The sequence below is a fragment of the Rhinoderma darwinii genome, chromosome 6, assembly GCF_050947455.1.
Source record: "Rhinoderma darwinii isolate aRhiDar2 chromosome 6, aRhiDar2.hap1, whole genome shotgun sequence".
Taxonomy (NCBI): Eukaryota; Metazoa; Chordata; class Amphibia; order Anura; family Rhinodermatidae; genus Rhinoderma; species Rhinoderma darwinii.
Genome location: NC_134692.1, coordinates 126,446,776 through 126,465,578, shown reverse-complemented (window position 1 = coordinate 126,465,578; position 18,803 = coordinate 126,446,776). Strand labels below are relative to the sequence as shown.

General features: G+C 40.2%; 1 protein-coding gene across 2 annotated transcripts in view; it reads left to right on the top strand.

Annotated features, from left to right (window-relative positions):
• The first annotated feature begins 247 nt into the window (after positions 1-247).
• PRKAR1B (protein kinase cAMP-dependent type I regulatory subunit beta) overlaps positions 248-18,803 on the top strand; it is a 154,912-nt gene continuing 136,356 nt past the window's right edge. The window contains exons 1-2 of one of the 2 annotated variants that reach the window (XM_075830278.1): positions 248-352; positions 7,206-7,409. In XM_075830278.1, coding sequence (XP_075686393.1) covers positions 7,233-7,409 — 177 coding nt within the window. In that variant the 5' untranslated portion in view covers positions 248-352; positions 7,206-7,232. The other variant, XM_075830279.1, reaches the window with a different exon arrangement.

The window sequence follows — 18,803 nt, the reverse complement described above, 5'->3', positions numbered from 1 at the left end:
CAGTGATAAGTGACAGTAGTGATAAGTGACAGCAGTGATATCAGTGACAGCAGTGATAAGTGACAGCAGTGATAAGTGACAGTAGTGATAAGTGACAGCAGTGATAAGTGACAGTAGTGATAAGTGACAGCAGTGATAAGTGACAGTAGTGATAAGTGACAGCAGTGATAAGTGACAGCAGTGATAAGTGACAGTAGTGATAAGTGACAGCAGTGATAAGTGACAGCAGTGATATCAGTGACAGTCACGCAGGCAGTAGCAATAAGAGATGCGCGAAAACGAGGTTGCGTGACGTCACTTCAGCAGTGTCAGCGCTGAAGCCCGGGCCCCGACACCTCTCATCCCCGCTCCGGTAAGACACACACCACCGTCCACCCCGATCTCCCAATTCCCCAGCCCCGGATTGTAGATCCCCCGCCCCTCCCCAGCTCTGCAGCATCCTCTTCCTTCCGTCTTCCCTGGATACCTAACGGTAAGGAGCCCCTTCCTCCTCCACCATCTCTGCCGCACAGCAGCGGGCACACACACTATGTCACATCTCCACACTACACACAGACACACGTACAACAATAACAATGTCACACCGCTGGTCGTGCTGAGTGCAGCGCGCTGTAAACAACCCCTCCCCCTGCCGATCACTGCACATCCTGTCCCTGACTACATTACATTCTGTTCAGGGGCAGAAATCTCCATTATTGATATTAAATCCATCATAGCAGAGACAACAATGCAGGAATAAACAGCCACCCGGCAGCAGTGGAGGCCTAGCTCATGGGGACAGACAGATGCAGCAGAGCTGAATTGGTCGTTTCACTCTGAGGCTGCATTGTTGATGCGTCGTGATCACAGTTAGATAATGCAGTAGGGTTTCCTGCAGCTCGGCTCTGCTACTTCTGTATCATAGCACAACTGCTGACACTAGACAGATGTTTATTGTTTTCATGGGGTGGATGTTGTTGTTATGATCCCAGTTGTTACACATTGTACTACCAAACACTCATAGCATACTGTAAATACACAGCCTGATATTGTAGTAGTGTAGAGACAAATAGCCAGTCACGTCTATTTCATAAGCTATAATAAAGTATTTGCAGTAGTGACATAGTAGTGATATAGTATTTGCAGTAGTGACATAGTAGTGATATAGTATTCACAGTAGTGACATAGTAGTGATATAGTATTCACAGTAGTGACATAGTAGTGATATAGTATTCACAGTAGTGACATAGTAGTGATATAGTATTCACAGTAGTGATATAGTAGTGATATAGTATTCACAGTAGTGACATAGTAGTGATAAAGTATTCGCAGTAGTGACATAGTGATATAGTATTCAAAGTAGTGATATAGTAGTGATATAGTATTCACAGTAGTGACATAGTAGTGATAAAGTATTCGCAGTAGTGACATAGTGATATAGTATTCACAGTAGTGATATAGTAGTGATATAGTATTCACAGTAGTGACATAGTAGTGATATAGTATTCGCAGTAGTGATATAGTATTCACAGTAGTGACATAGTAGTGATATAGTATTCGCAGTAGTGACATAGTAGTGATATAGTATTCACATTAGTGATATAGTTATAGTAGTGATATAGTATTCACATTAGTGATATAGTTATAGTAGTGATATAGTATTCACATTAGTGATATAGTTATAGTAGTGATATAGTATTTGCAGTAGTGACATAGTGATATAGTATTCACAGTAGTGACATAGTAGTGATAGAGTATCCGCAGTAGTGACATAGTAGTGATATAGTATTTGCAGTAGTGATATAGTAGTTAAATTATAGTTAAAATAATGATAAAGTGTTCACAATAGTGACATAGTAGTGATATAGTATCCGCAGTAGTGACATAGTAGTGATATAGTATTCGCAGTAGTGACATAGTAGTGATAAAGTATTCGCAGTAGTGACATAGTAGTTAAATTATAGTTATATTAATGATAAAGTGTTCACAATAGTGACATAGTAGTGATATAGTATTCGTAGTAGTGACATAGTAGTGATATAGTATTCGCAGTAGTGACATAGTAGTGATATAGTATTCGCAGTAGTGACATAGTAGTGATATAGTATTCACAGTAGTGACATAGTAGTGATATAGTATTCACAGTAGTGACATAGTAGTGATATAGTATTCACAGTAGTGAGATAGTAGTAATATAGTATTTGCAGTAGTGACATAGTTATGATATAGCATTTGCAGTAGTGACATAGTAGTGATATAGTATTTGCAGTAGTGACATAATAGTGATATAGTATTTACCGTAGTGATATAGTTATAGTAGTGCCATAATAGTGATATAGTATTAGCAGTAGTGACATAATAATGATATAGTATTCACAGTAGTGACATAGTAGTGATATAGTTATAGTAGTAATGATATAGTATTCACAGTAGTGATATAGTAGTGATATAGTATTCACAGTAGTGACATAGTAGTGATATAGTATTCACAGTAGTGATATAGTAGTGATATAGTATTCACAGTAGTGACATAGTAGTAATATAGTATTTGCAGTAGTGACATAGTTATGATATAGCATTTGCAGTAGTGACATAGTAGTGATATAGTATTTGCAGTAGTGACATAATAGTGATATAGTATTCACCGTAGTGATATAGTTATAGTAGTGCCATAATAGTGATATAGTATTAGCAGTAGTGACATAGTAATGATATAGTATTCACAGTAGTGATATAGTTATAGTAGTGCCATAATAGTGATATAGTATTAGCAGTAGTGACATAGTAATGATATAGTATTCACAGTAGTGACATAGTAGTGATATAGTTATAGTAGTAATGATATAGTATTCACAGTAGTGATATATTAGTGATATAGTATTCACAGTAGTGACATAGTAGTGATATAGTATTCACAGTAGTGATATAGTAGTGATATAGTATTCACAGTAGTGATATAGTAGTGATATAGTATTCACAGTAGTGATATAGTAGTGATATAGTATTCACAGTAGTGATATAGTATTCACAGTAGTGATATAGTTATAGTAGTAATGATATAGTATTCACAGTAGTGTTATAGTATTCATAATAGTGATATGGTAGTTGTAATATAGTTATAGTAGCAATATAGTAATAATATAGTAAATACAGTTGTGATATAGTAGTGATATAGTTATAGTAGTAATGATATAATATTCACAGTAGTGATATAGTAGTGATATAGTATTCACAGTAGTGACATAGTAGTGATATAGTATGCACAGTAGTGATATAGTAGTGATATAGTATTCACAGTAGTGATATAGTAGTGATATAGTATTCACAGTAGTGATATAGTATTCACAGTAGTGATATAGTTATAGAAGTAATGATATAGTATTCACAGTAGTGTTATAGTATTCACAGTAGTGATATAGTAGTGATATAGTATTCGCAGTAGTGATATTATAGTCATAGTAGAGATAGGGCATGACCACACGTGGCGGATTTCCTCCGCAACTGTCCGCATCAATGCCGCACAGAATCTGCGTTGCAGATTCTGCTGCGGATCTGCACAAAATGCGCAGAAAATTGATGCGGACTGGCCGCTGCGGACTGCAGGAAAAGTGCTTCTCTTCTCCCTATTCAGTGCAGGATAGAGAGAAGGGACAGCACTTTCCCTAGTGAAAGTCAAAGATATTCATACTTACCGCCCGTTGTCTTGGTGACGCGTCCCTCTTTCGGCATCCGGCCCGACCTCCCTGGATGACGCTCCAGTCCATGTGACCGCTGCAGCCTGTGCTTGGCCTGTGATTGGCTGCAGCCGTCACTTACACTGAAACGTCATCCTGGGAGGCCGGACTGGAGACAGACGCAGGGAGTTCTCGGTAAGTATGAACTTATATTTTTTTTTACAGATACATGTATATTGAGATCGGTAGTCACTGTCCCGGGTGCAGAAACAGTTACTGCCGATCGCGTAACTCTTTCAGCACCCTGGACAGTGACTATTTACAGACGTCTCCTAGCAACGCTCCCGTCATTACGGGAGCCCCATTGACTTCCTCAGTCTGGCTGTAGACCTAGAAATACATAGGTCCAGCCAGAATGAAGAAATGTCATGGTAGTAAAAACAATACGCTCCGCAGCACACATAAGATCTGCGGACTTCATTGCGGAATTTTGACTCTCCATTGAAGTCAATGGAGAAATTCCGCCATGAGTCCGCAATCAGTCCGCCACTGCTCCGCAACAGACAGAGCATTCTGCGGACACCAAATTCCGCTCCGCAGCCTATGCTCCGCAGCGGAATTGTACGCATCGTGTAAACGAACACTGCTAAATTAAAGTGAAAGTCAATGGAGAAACGGCTCCGCTGCGGATTAACGCTGCGGAGTGTCCGCAGCGGAATTTAAGTGAAATTCCGCTATGTGTGAACCCGCCCATATAGTATGCACAGTAGTGATATAGTAGTGATATAGTATTCACAGTAGTGATATAGTAGTGATATAGTATTCACAGTAGTGATATAGTATTCACAGTAGTGATATAGTTATAGTAGTAATGATATAGTATTCACAGTAGTGTTATAGTATTCACAATAGTGATATGGTAGTTGTAATATAGTTATAGTAGTGATATAGTAATAATATAGTAAATACAGTTGTGACATAGTAGTGATATAGTATTCACAGCAGTGACTTGGTGATAGTATAGTTACAGTAATGATATAGTATTCACAATAGGGATATAGTAGTGCTATAGTATTTACAGTAGTGATATAGTTATAGCAGTGATATAGTAATGATATAGTAATTACAGTAGTTATATTATAGTCATAGATAGTAGTGATATAGTATTCGCAGTAGTGATATTATAGTCATAGTAGAGATATAGTATGCACAGTAGTGATATAGTAGTGATATAGTATTCACAGTAGTGATATAGTAGTGATATAGTATTCACAGTAGTGATATAGTAGTGATATAGTATTCACAGTAGTGATATAGTATTCACAGTAGTGATATAGTTATAGTAGTAATGATATAGTATTCACAGTAGTGTTATAGTATTCACAATAGTGATATGGTAGTTGTAATATAGTTATAGTAGTGATATAGTAATAATATAGTAAATACAGTTGTGACATAGTAGTGATATAGTATTCACAGCAGTGACTTGGTGATAGTATAGTTACAGTAATGATATAGTATTCACAATAGGGATATAGTAGTGCTATAGTATTTACAGTAGTGATATAGTTATAGCAGTGATATAGTAATGATATAGTAATTACAGTAGTTATATTATAGTCATAGATAGTAGTGATATAGTATTCGCAGTAGTGATATTATAGTCATAGTAGAGATATAGTATTCACAGTAGTGATATAGTAGTTATATTATAGTTATAGAACTGATATAGTTTTCACAACAGTGACATAGTAGTGATATAGTATTCACAGTAGTTACACAGTAGTGATATTATAGGTATAGTAGTTATATAGTATTCACAGTAGTGATATTATAGTCATAGTCAGGGGCGGAAATAGCATAGTGATATAACAGTGAAATTATGGTCATACGGTAGTAGTCACATAGAAGTAATATAGTAGTCACATCAGTATCATAGTAATAATATAGGGGCTAGAAGAAGTGAAATAGTAGTGGAGATGAAGAGGTGGTATAATAGTCATAGTAGTCAGCGCAGTGACATAATAGTGATATAGTAGTCACAGCAGGGACCTAGTATTGATATAATGGCCATAGTAGTGACATAGTGGTAGTGAGTAAGCAGTGATATAATAGTCATAGTAGTTACGGCAGTGGCATAGTGGTGATATAGTAGACACTGCAGTAAAATGGTAATCATATAGTGGGGACAGTAGTGACATAGTAGTGGTGACATAATGGTGACTCCCAAATAATGACATAGTAGCGTTATTACTGACATACAGGGGTGCAGCTGGAACTGTTCATATACAAGACTTCAGTAGTGATGACATAATAATGAGCAGGGAGTATATTAGGGATTGTGTGTACATTTGTACTATTATATGCGGATATTTATATATTCTTGGAGACTCCCTTTAAGAAAACCATATATTGCCTAAATATTCTCTGGCCGGATCCTATGATCAGGTGAGATTCTAGGCCTGTAGGGCTGGCAAACCCTTCTCTTCTCAGAGGTGTCTCTGTTGAGGGCGCTGGGAAAAGAATTGGGACACTTTTTTTATGGCTCTTGGCATATTCTATAATTTGAATGATCTCTGTGGTCAACATCAGGTTGTTATTCACAGATGGGTAGCACTACAGATATCTCGCTATAAATATATGTAGGATCCCCACCCACATGTTTGTGACGGATACGTTTATAAAGAGTTTATCCAGAAGTTTAACTTTAATTTATCCAGGAATAAAATATATTATACAATTATAAATAAAGTCTATTTAAAGGTATACACAATCTGCTTACATTTTGTAATTTACTATGTTTAGCAATTTGGCCCCTCATTTTTCATCTCAGGGACTGCTGCCACAGGGACTGCACTAGAAAAAAGCCAAAAAAGCCATTCTTTAATGAGCATCCCAAGTCGTATGTTCTTGGCATCAGTGGGAGTCCCAGTAACTAGACCCCCGGTGATCCAACATCGATGGCATATGTAAGCTAATTGACATCAGTGTTTACGGTGTGAGAACCTCTATGGCAAAAATAGTAGAATTCCTTTAATCTGGCACTAATGGGACCTTTAAGAGGTTTGCTGAGATTAGAAAAAGGGGTTGCTTTTTTTTTTTTTTCTAAAACAGCGCCACTTCTGTCCATGGCTATATCTGGTATTGCATGTCAGACCCATTCGAGACAATGGGGCTGAGCAGCAATACCAGGAGTGGGATTAAAAAGTACAACATTTATTCTATTTTCAGACTGGTTTATCTGATGTTCTGGGTTATTGTACAGTCATAGAAAAGTATACAAAACTTTAAGAAAGGAAAACCTTAAGGTAGAAAGACCAAAATAAAATATTTACCCAGACTATGTTACTTTGATCTGAGGTGTCAATGAATTTGGTTTTCTGCTTCTACCCTTTATGTTTTTGTTGGAAACAAGTGACGGATTATCAGATTTTCTGGAATATGGAATTTTAGATTAAAGGAATTTCACTGGCAAATATTATTGAGACGTGTACAGAAAATGTATCCATTCCCCTCGATCCCTCCTTATTACAGATCTCATTGTCTTTCTAGGCTTGCAGCAGCTCTCTCCAATTATCCATGATGGCTTCTTCGTCTTCATCTAACATAGAAGATGAAAGTTTAAAAGGCTGTGAAATCTACGTGCAAAAATTCAACATTCAACAAATCTTGAAGGAATGTATTGTAAACCTGTGTATTGCGAAACCCGACCGCCCCATGAAGTTCTTGAAAGAACATTTTGATAAGCTGGAGAAGGTCAGTAGTCAGGCAGTGATGTTTTATGTATGCAATGTTGAGTAGCTTTGTAAATACGTTGCTTTTCTTGCATCTTTTTTTCTTCTCCAGATATGCCTAAAGCTAAATTCAAAATTCTGCTGATTTCATTTTTCCTAGAGAATTTTTCCAATGTATTGTGGGAGATCAGATGACAATTACACAGTTAGGCCCCATGCACTCGACCATAAAAATTCTCCGTAATTGTGGACCGTAATATGGTTCGCAATTACGGACTCATTCAGTTCTGGCCACGGACACTTTCCGTATTGCTACAGATGGGTGTCCGTACTGTAGAACTGTGCCGGGAATTATGGAGCATGTCCATTTGTTTGTGTTCCCATACTTTGTATGGGAGCATGGCCTGAAAAAGCGGGCAGCAGTCAGCAGCCGGCCGTGCCCGCAATCGTGTGTCGTGATTACGGGCCGGCCGTGTGCATGGGGCCTCACTGTTGACTAGGGTTTTCATTTCTGCACTGGTTTGCTGTCGACCAGGGATCTACCGCTGGACAAGATCACTGTCAGCCAGAGATCTTCTAATGCACTGCCTCGATACCAATCGCAGAAAAGCAATTATGGACCGATTCGCTTCTATGGGCCGCGGACACCTTTCTGCATCGCTACGGATAGGTGTCCGTGCCGTAGAAGTGTACCGCAAAAGATAGGACATGTCCTATCTTTTGCTTTTTACGGGCCGTGCTCCCATACTTTGTATGAAAGAACGGGCCGAAAATGCGTCGGCGGCACGCCTGTGTGCATGATGCCTTAGGCCCTATGCACACGAACATATTTTAATTTATCCCGAAATACTGTCCGTAAATACGATTGCGTAGGCATCCATATTTCATCCGTATATATGGATCCATAAAAAAAAGAGGGAGGATGCAAATGATGTCATCAGCATGTTGCATAGCAACGCTTCTGTAAATACGAACGGTATACGATTGACATCCGTAGTCGTCCGTATTTACGGAAGCTCCCATAGACTTCTATGGGAGAGTCCTTGACGTAATTACGGACAAGAATAGGACAGGTTCTATTATTTTTTCAGCACTGACTCCCATCAGTAAAAATACTGAAAGGCGTCCGTGGCCAATAGAAATGAATGGGTCCGTAATTACTGATGAAAAATACTGTCGTGTGCATGGGGCCTAAGAGCTAAGGCTTCGTTCACATCTGCGTCGGGACTCCGTTCATGGGTTCCTCCAGACCTTTCCCTCAGGGGAACCCATGAACGGAATCCAAACTGAAACAAACGGAAACCACAGGTTTCCATTTGCATCACCATTGATATCAATGGTGACGGATCCGGTTCAAATGGTTTCCGTTTGTCACTGTTGTGTAAGGGCTCCGTCATTTTGACGTAGTCGACTGCGCTATTCATTCTGTCAAAACATCAACCCTTAAACAACGGTGACAAACGGAAACCATTTGCACCGGATCCGTCACCATTGAAATCAATGGTGATGCAAATGGAAACCTATGGTTTCCATTTGTTTCAGTTTGGATTCTGTTCATGGGTTCCCCTGAGGGAAAGGTCTGGAGGAACGCATGAACGGAGACACGACGCAGATGTGAACGAAGCCTAAGATGTTTGGTCACATGACTGACAGCAGAGTGTAGTCTGTTTCCAAGGGCAACCAGCTGTATTTTGACAGCAGTCATGGATGTGAGAAACTCAAAATGGGTAAAAGAGCAATAAGGAAACGTATCTGCAATGTTAAGCCCCATGCACATGACCGTATTTTTCATCCATCCGTAAATACGGATCTGTAGTCATTATAGTCAACCGTAAATCATCCGCATATATGGAACAGTGTCCGTAAATACGGTCCGTATTGCATCCGTAATGCATCCATATTTACGGATCCACAAAAAAACAGGGAGGAATCTTGGCTAATCTCCTGGTGTCGCATAGCAACGCTTCCGTAATTACAGATGGTAACGGATGCACATCCGTAGCCGTCCGTATTTATGAAAGCACCCATAGACTTCTATGGGGAGTCCGCGCCGTAATTACGGACAAAAAAAGGACATGTTCCATAATTTCTATGGCACGCACACCCATCCATAAAAATACAAAAAAGGTGTCCATAGCCCTTAGAAATGAAGGGGTCCGTAATTACGTTCGGTAATTACGGATGTAAAATACGGTCGTGTGCACGGGGCCTAACTCAACTCTTTAATACAGATTTAAACTGTGAAATGCTCTTTTAAGTGGAATGACACTTTAAGTACAATATCTTTATACCTCTCAGAGTAAATGGTAAGAGGGTCTGGACAGGGATTGACTCATTTGGTAATGCCATTCTTTCCATGATGTTGTATTGCTGCATATAGCGCTAGAATTGGAAATATCAGCTCAAGAGCCTCTACAGCTGCTACATATCTTCTGACAAGTCCCAATCACATATAACAAGTATTAGGAGAACTACCAGAAAAGCGGAATAAAACGTCTATTAGCTTACTATATATCATTATTATCAGTACTTGAATTTACAACCCTCCAGTTTGCAGTTTCTTTGCTGCTGTGTCCTCATGACAACACTTCCTGTTCCGTACACACACAATTACCCCAATTCAAGCAATTTAAGGGGGTTTTACACTGGGCGATTATCAGGCAGACAAGCATTGCCGATAATTACCCTGTGTAAACAGGGCAGCGATCAGCGGATGAACGAGCAAACGCTTCATCATCTGCTGATCGTATCGTTTTAAAAAAGTAAAATATTATCGTTGTCGGCAGCATATCTAATAGGGAGACGCGCTGCCGACATGATAATGTATGGGGACGAGCGATCGGAGTAACCCATCTATAGCTCCGTGTGACAGGCGCAAACGAGCGCCGATCAACGATGTCTTGTTGACCGGCACTCGCTGCACCGGCCGATTATCGGACGGTGTAAAAGGGCCTTTAGGCTAAGATTACACACACATGGTTTTGCTGCAGTTTTTGGCTCAGTTTTTTTTTAGCCAACCACAGGAGTGGACACAAAAGAAAGGAGATGCATCAGTCTTTTCTTTATACCTTTTCTACCTTCTGGATCCACTTCTGGTTTTGACTCAAAAAACGATACAAAAAATGCTCCAATACTGTTCGTGTGATCCTGGCCTTAGGATGTGAACATTTATGTGGATGGTAGTTTGGATCCACATAATGGAGCAGATGTACTAATGGGATTATACCTAGATCTATGTTAAAAATACAAATCCTAAAAACTATAGTTACATTCAGATTGTAGGGAAATCTGCTTTTACTGTCTATAGAGGTTTAGGTACATAGTTTACGGAGCACATGACACCATCTACAGGTCATCAGTGGGTACTGCATTCACTAAATGTTGGCAAGCACTTGAGCTATGTTTAAATTGAAATTTAGCTGTGGTCATTTTTGGAAAAATTTGTGGGTTTACTTCTGATCAAGAAATATTGGCATGGAATTTGTAGGTTTTCCCTGTAGTTTCCAAATGGGCTTATCTTTTCCTGAAATTGGCTGTACCATCTATGCCTGTAGACTTGAGTGTTGTGGGGTCTGATGTGACTGTACAGTGCTGCAGAATATGTTGGCTATATAAATAATTGTCATACAGATAAATAGCAATAAAATGCAAACCTCTCCTTTCTTCTGCTTCCTCTTTTATGTCAGAACAATAAATTGAGTATTCCTATATTGTATTCTCCATGTAATGACAGCGTTAGTGACATCAATGACAGTCTGAAAGAGGAAGTGACAGTGATTCCTCAAACGGAGAGGACAAAAACTACGGGTGACAAACCTTATATGATTCTATAGGGAAGGTGCATTAAAATGCAGTCATTTGTTCCATCCATTATATTGACTTATATGAAGCAAATGTCCAGTTATAGTATCGGGGCAAGATTAAGGCAAAAACTTTGTTTGTGGCCCCCTCCCCAGTAACAGTGTCATATAATGTGTGGATGACTTTTGCTGGGCATAAACATTAGATGATTGTCAATATAGACCGGTGATATAAGGACCTGGCGTCAATCTAGTGTATAAGGGAAGCCCCACTGTCCTCCGGTGTATACTGTTGGCTGAAGACGAGGTTTGGCTTTAAAATTGTTCAACCAGATATAAAGGGGTTTCCCATAATTAATATTTAATACCTATCCTCAGGATAGGTGATAAATATCTAATCGGTGAGTGTCCGACCGATGGCACCACACTGATCACGAGAACGGGCTTACCTTGCCGTTCCTGGAAGCTCCATGTGAATGGAGCGATACTGCGCATACTCGACCACCACTCCATTCATTTCTATGGGGCTTCCGAGCGCTAGAGCCGAGTCAGAGTTATCCTGCTGCTACTTTTCCCCTCTCCCTATGGCAATAAACATGCGTCCTCACGACACTGAGGTTCTGGGTTCGAGTGCGACGAAGGACAAAATCTGCATGGGGTTCAGCCGATGTATGACTGTGTGTGTCTGAGATAGGGAAAATTAGATTGTGCGCCCTATTGGAGACAGGTAATGATGTGAATGGTGACAATCCATGTGCAGCACTGGGAAATATGTGGGCGCAACACAAAATCAATCAATATTTTCTTAAAACACTTGACTGTGCCATTCCGCTGTTATTCCTCCTAGAAATCTATTTATAAATTGACAACTGGGTGTTACCATTTCCCTTGTCATAGGAATGTGTTCCCACACACCCTGACTCTGTTTGGCACTGATTGGACATTTACAGTTTGTGTAGGAACACATTCCCAACTGGTAACACCCAGTTGTCAATTTATTCCTAAATTTCTAGGAGGAATAACAGAGGAACGGCACAATGTAGAGTTCTGAAAAAAGATGTCCCAGAATTCTTACATGGAAAATACAATTATTTACTAAAAGGGCATATGGACGTCATAAAAGGGGTACCACGCTCGGGATCTCCCTCTATGAGCCCGTTCTGGCAGACTCCAGACGTCCATATGTCGTCCATGTATTATCCATGTGACGTGGTTCTGAATGGCTGCCATGTAATACTACATTTCCCCTGCAGTGGCTGTTACGTGGGAAATGCTTGTTTGGCTACGGCCTCTCCCGGCAAAATCAGCTGTTTGCCAGGGGTTCCGGGAGCAGGACCGGCGGTAATCAGGTGGTTGTCACATATATAATGAGGCAAATGATCCTCAATAAGGGGGATCCTAGAGCTTTAATCTATACCATTCAGCCCCTTTTTTGGTAACATATTGGAATTTTACTTTCTGCAATGATGAGCAGAATTAATTCCTAGTATTCTGTACATGGAATCTTACAGTTTAGTTGTAACTTTATTTTTATTCAGGATCTGGGGTAGAGGTTGTTTCTTTCTTTGCTCTGTTTGGTCCAATAACACATTATAAAATATCACATGCTGAACTTATATACATTTACCCCTTTTATCTTTTAGAGCACCTGTCACCTCTCTTGATATGTCTATTTTATTATTATTTCACCTTGAAATAAAAAAAATTGGAAATATTTTCTTAGAATTCTGTGTTGTGCCATTCCTCTGTTATTCCTCCTAGAAATGTATAAATAAATTGATAACTGGGTGTTACCATTCCCCATGTCACAGGGGCGTGTCCCTACACAGTCTGACTCCGTCAACTCTGATTGGACATTGTCAGTTTGTGTAGGGACACACCCCCAACTGGTCACACCCAGTTGTCAATTTATTTCTAAATTTCTAGGAGGGAAAACAGAGGAATTCTAAGAAAAGACGATCCAGAATTATTATTTCATGGGGAATACAAGTATTTACTTAAACAGACATGTCAGGAGAGGTAACAGGTACTATTTAAAGGGGTTGTCTACTATGGTTGTTTCTGGTTGTGAGGTTTAAGTAGGGATCAGGTCTCTGTCCAAGCATATTATGCAGATTAACTCCTACCCAAGAAGTAGATCTACACCTCTATTCCCTATGCAGATATTTCTGCATTGGAAGTATCATGTAATTCAGCAGTGGCAGTAGCAACGAATGCTTCTGAGCGCTTCTGCCGCTTCGTTTTTAGATCGGTTCGGGTCTCAGTGCTCAGACCCCCCATCGATCAAAACTTTTAACATGTCACTATGACATGTCAAAAGTTGTTTTGAAAAGTTCATTTACCTTTAAAAGAGTAATGTTTGGCTCACAGTATGTTATAATATTATATCTGTCACTTCTGATGGTGTCTACTTCATATCTTATTGGAAATGGCTTTTTGTGCCACTTGTAGTACCATCTTCCACCATTACCAGCGACGAATATTCTCTATAGATTCGAATGCAACAGCGCCCCCATCCCTGACGAGATGAAGTGCAATAATTTAGTAAATTCTCCTTCATTAGTAACAAATTACTTGTTTTAGTCATCAAGATATTTAATCAACAAGTTTGAGGTTTCAGATATTAGTTGTTATAACGTCTTTAAATTAGATTCTGTAATTTCAAGCACATTACACAACACAAAGCAAAGTACAGAAGGAAATGCTGCTCCTGTACTATTTTATATTACTAAATTAGCTCAATTAAAATAAAAAGGAATCTAAATGCAGAACATGATGAGTCTGTATAGAATTCCGCCCACAGTATATATTTGGATGGGAACGGGATCTGCTGTGTGAACTGGGGACTCCTGGGCACCAAACCAACATGGGGAGGACTTGTGATGAAGAGAGGGCGGGTGACTCAATGAATAGGGTGTTTGTCACAACCATCCAATTTTATCCCAGATTCAAATATAACTCGTGTTATTGCCGCAGGACAGTCTGTCCTGGTTGTGGGTAAGACGTCTTTTTCAAATGTCAATAGACTCAGGGCTGGAATCCTGGGCGGCACCAGTAATGGACTAGATACACAGCGAATCACTATTTTTTTAAGGACATTAAATGATTATATCTAAAGACACAATAACCTGATTTCCACAGGATATGCCATCAATTCCTGAGAGGTGCGGGTCCCAGAACTGTGACCCTCACCTAACGGGAGCATGGGAGTCCGCTAACCCCCGATTGCTGATTCCTGGTCTTCATCTTGCGCCACTTATATCGTCATCATTCAAACCAGGAGGAAAGGTAAGGATAGGCACATCTTATAGCTGGGAGTCGGTACACGGGGTCACCAGACTATTGATGGGTGAGGGTCCCATAGATGGGACCGACACCTCTCAGGCATTTGTGGCCTATCCATTTTTTTTTTATAATAAGGGAATACCTCTTAATATAACAATAACAGCCACTAAGATTTTATATGTAATATCTGTGCTCCATATTTTGTGCGGAGGATAAAGGTAAACGTCAATATAAATATATGTCTCTCTCCATTGTGAGTAGTAGTCCGATATTTTCAGCTCATTCTAATACATCAGATTGCAGTATACACACACACGGATTACATGTGGAAACTCTGCAATAAACCTAGCACAGCTACATCTGGCCATACACATAAGATAGCTGGAGGCGAACACTCATTCAGGACGCAGTGTTCTCCTCTTATCTCCCCATAAGCGTGCACGTTTGGCTTCGCCCACAATTGAATCCCAAATTTGAATGCCAGATTAATTCCCCTCTTTAATGTAAATGATCACAGCCCCTTTTGCGGTCCAGTTTACAGGACAGTCCCTCGAAAACTTGGACTGTTGGCAAGTGTGTGAGTAAATAATGAAGATTGGTTAGGGGTCCATTTTTGGGACCCTTATCGTTTGATTAGATATTGAAAATTCCACCATATATCAGTCTTCACATAACACACCACACTATAGCACAGAATGGTTTCCATGCTTCAAAAAATAACCCCTACCAACCTACATTGATTTTCATATAAGAAACATTAATAGAAATTCAGTATAGGTACATAGTTGATAAGGTTGAAAAAGTTGATAAGTCCAACCTATAATCCTATTGTGTTGATCCAGAGGAAGGCAAAAACCCTTTGTAGGTGGATACCAATTGCTTCATTAGGGGAAAATTCCTCCACAACTCCAAATTTGACAATTAGATTAAATCCCTAGGTCAACGTCCCATATCCAGAATTTAGTACCCATAACTTGTAATATTATATTTTTCAAGAAAGGCATCCATGTCCTCCTTGAACTTGTTCAATGAATCAACCATCACAACATCCTGTGGCAGAGAGTTCCAAAGTCTCACCGCTCTTACAGTAAAGAATCCCTGTCTATGGTGATGGTGAAACCTTCTTTCCTCTAGACGTAGAGAATGCCCCCTTTTCTTTGTTACAGACCTAAGTGTAAAAAGATCATTAGAAAGATCTCTGTACTGTCCAGTTATATATTTGTTTGTTGTTATTAGAACGCCCCTAAGTCGTCTTTTGACTGAATAATCATCTCTGTAAATTATATTTGTATAAAAATTACACGTCAGAACCTGACAATTATACAGAGATGAGCAGCGTGATATTATGTATATTAAATATAAGTTCTGTGACCTGTGAGAATGTACTTGCTTTTATATGGTGAAGGAACTCCTTGTTTACTTATATTCTTATCATTTACCGGACATTATAACATATATATTGGCCGATACGTTTTTACATTGTATCATATTACCTCTCTATCTATCTTATAACCACTTTTGTATTTCATGATTTAAAAGCGGCATTTCCGGGGAGTGGAATGAGTGGTGCAGGGGCTCAACGATGTATGACATAGGTATTCATATCCAGTAAATTATGCCTATGAGAGTAGTGGGTGACTTAGCTGCTCTCCAATTGCTGTCTAAGGCCCCATGCACACCACCTTAAATTCGGCCATATTACGGTCCGTAATTACAGCCCCATTCAGTTCTAATGGCTGCGGACACCTTTCCGTATTGCTACGGATGGGTGTCTGCCGTAGAACTGTGCCGGGAATTATGGAGCATGTCCGTTTTTTTGTGTTTTACGGGCTGTGCTCCCATACTTCGGATGGGAGCACGGGCCGAAAGTGCGAGCGGCCCGTCGGCGGCTGGCCGTGCCCTTAATTGCGGGCCGTGATTACGGGTACAGCTGTGTGCATGAGGCCTAAGAATTTGTTCACATCTGCGTTGTAACTCAGTTCATGGGTTCCATCAGGCCTTTCCGTCGGGAACCCATGAACGGAATCCAAACTGAAACAAACGGAAACCATAGGCTTCTGTTTGCATCACCACTGATTTCAATGGTGACGGATCTGGTGCAAATGGTTTCCGTTTGTCACCGTTGTTTAAGGGTTCCGTCATTTTGACGGAATAAATACTGTAGTCAACTTCTCTATTCATTCCGTCAAAACGACAGAACTCGTACATAACAGTGATAAACGGAAACCATTTGCACCAGATCCATCACCATTGAAATCAGTGGTGATTCAAATGGAAGCCTATGGTTTCCGTTTGGTTCAGTTTGGATTTCGTTCATGGGTTCCCCTGAGGGAAAGGTCCGACGAAACCCATGAACAGAGTCCCGACGCAGATGTGAATGAAGCCTATGTGCCTAACGTAGCCTATTCTAACCGTTACCATTACTTGACCATCCAAATGACCACTTGGCCAGCGTCAAGATCTTGTGTGCGCCACTGCACATGACATCAAGGCGTCATGTGTGGCGGCGCCTGGAGCCAAAGAGGAGCCGGGCCTTTTTCTGCAATGGCTACAAATTAGATAAATTCTGAATAGAAGTAATACTTACCTATCCTTTTCCCCGGTGATCCAGCGCTGACGCACCGGTGGCTCTCCCGGTAATTGTTTACATGCACGTAGCATGTGACTGCTGCAGCCAATCAGAGGACTCAGGGGTGCTCAGCTCTGACAAATCGTATTTTTGGCGTAATGCTAAAGATACAACACATGACCGCTGGGCTTCGTTGATCCCCCTGATTGGCTGCAGCGGTCACATGCTGTGTGCATGTAAACAAGAGTGCCGCCGGAGCATCAGCGCAGGATCACCAGGGGAAAGGATGGGTAAGTACTTTCTTAATTTATCTCATTCGCAGCAATTGCAAAAAAAAAATTCAGAACCCGGATAGCCCATTTAATATCGGCCGACAACTATTGGGTTAATTTAATAGGTCATTGAATTAATCCAATAGGTAATGGCTGATTAAAAAAATAAAAACAAAAAAAAAATGTTGTCCCTGTTTGAGGGAAAAATATTTGCCGGGATTGCCCTTAAAAAATAGGGACAGTCCTGGCATATTCTGGTCTGCTGGCAATTATGCACTGTACGACAAAACACCATATAGAGAAAGGGGCGCCACAAGGCCACATCCAACGTAAGGCGGACTGGGACCACGATAATGGGGGGCAGCTTATGTTCAATTGCACCTAGTCAGTGGATGAGGGGGACATGCATATAGATCTATAAGATGAGACTCCCCTGCAGCTGTTTGTCCCCAAGGTCATTGATAGGTGATCACATTTTAATATATCATATATTCGGAAGTTTAAATCCTGGATATATTGTTATTTTCCATCTCTTTTTTTTTTTTTTTGTGCTGTATTGTCATTGTCTGTGGAAAATGGTAAAACTATACTATGACCCCCTCCTATCACCCCCAAAATGACATTACGTACACCCCAGGTGTAAGTGGACAGGAATTGGAGCTATTTAGAACGATCTGTGCAATCGAGAGAGTGAGACTCAGAAGTGGCAGGTTGTCATGGTAACATAAGACTAGCGAGCTGTTTACTGTAGAAATATTCCGCAATTGGATCTCCACACCACAGCGCGCCTGATATCTGATGTCTGGAGAGCTCATCGTACACAAGGACTATTTCCTCTATAAGTCGGTTATCGCTGCAGGGCTTATGGGACACCAGGATGTCTTCTAAAAATACCAGCCTTGGATATCACCAGCATGGCCATGGAATTCATGGGTGGAAGTTGTACCCGGGCAAGACTCCGTTTATACAACAGCTCCCAATAATGCCACTGCTGTTTATTTAGGGTGCTTAGACTTGAGCAGTCGCTGAATCACATGGTAACCTCAACTATTGCCTTCATTGTCTTGATCTTTTTACAGCCCGTCAGATTTATTGCCTTCCTGTAATGTGTTTGTCGACTACGTGAAATGTTTAGAATCTGCGGTAGCGGTGCCTGGTAAAAGGATTCAGCTGCGATGGTCTGTGGTGGAAATATTCTAAAAAGAACAGGGCGTTCCAAAAACTTGGAAGTTTTTGAAAGAGTTGGATATTTCTTTGCAGCCTCATTATATACGTTGTTGTTTTTGCTCTTTTATATATTTAGGTTATTTGGAGGTTTGTCAGTTATTATGCAGAACATCGTTGGATAGTGAAAAGTTTTCCAATACACTTTCTGTATCTATTCTTCCTGGTTTTCAAGATCTCTGCTTGCAGTCATTTAATAGGAACCTTTAGTGTTTACCTCTAGGGGATAAAAATTGTTTCTGCTCATGTGGTGGACGCACAGGTGC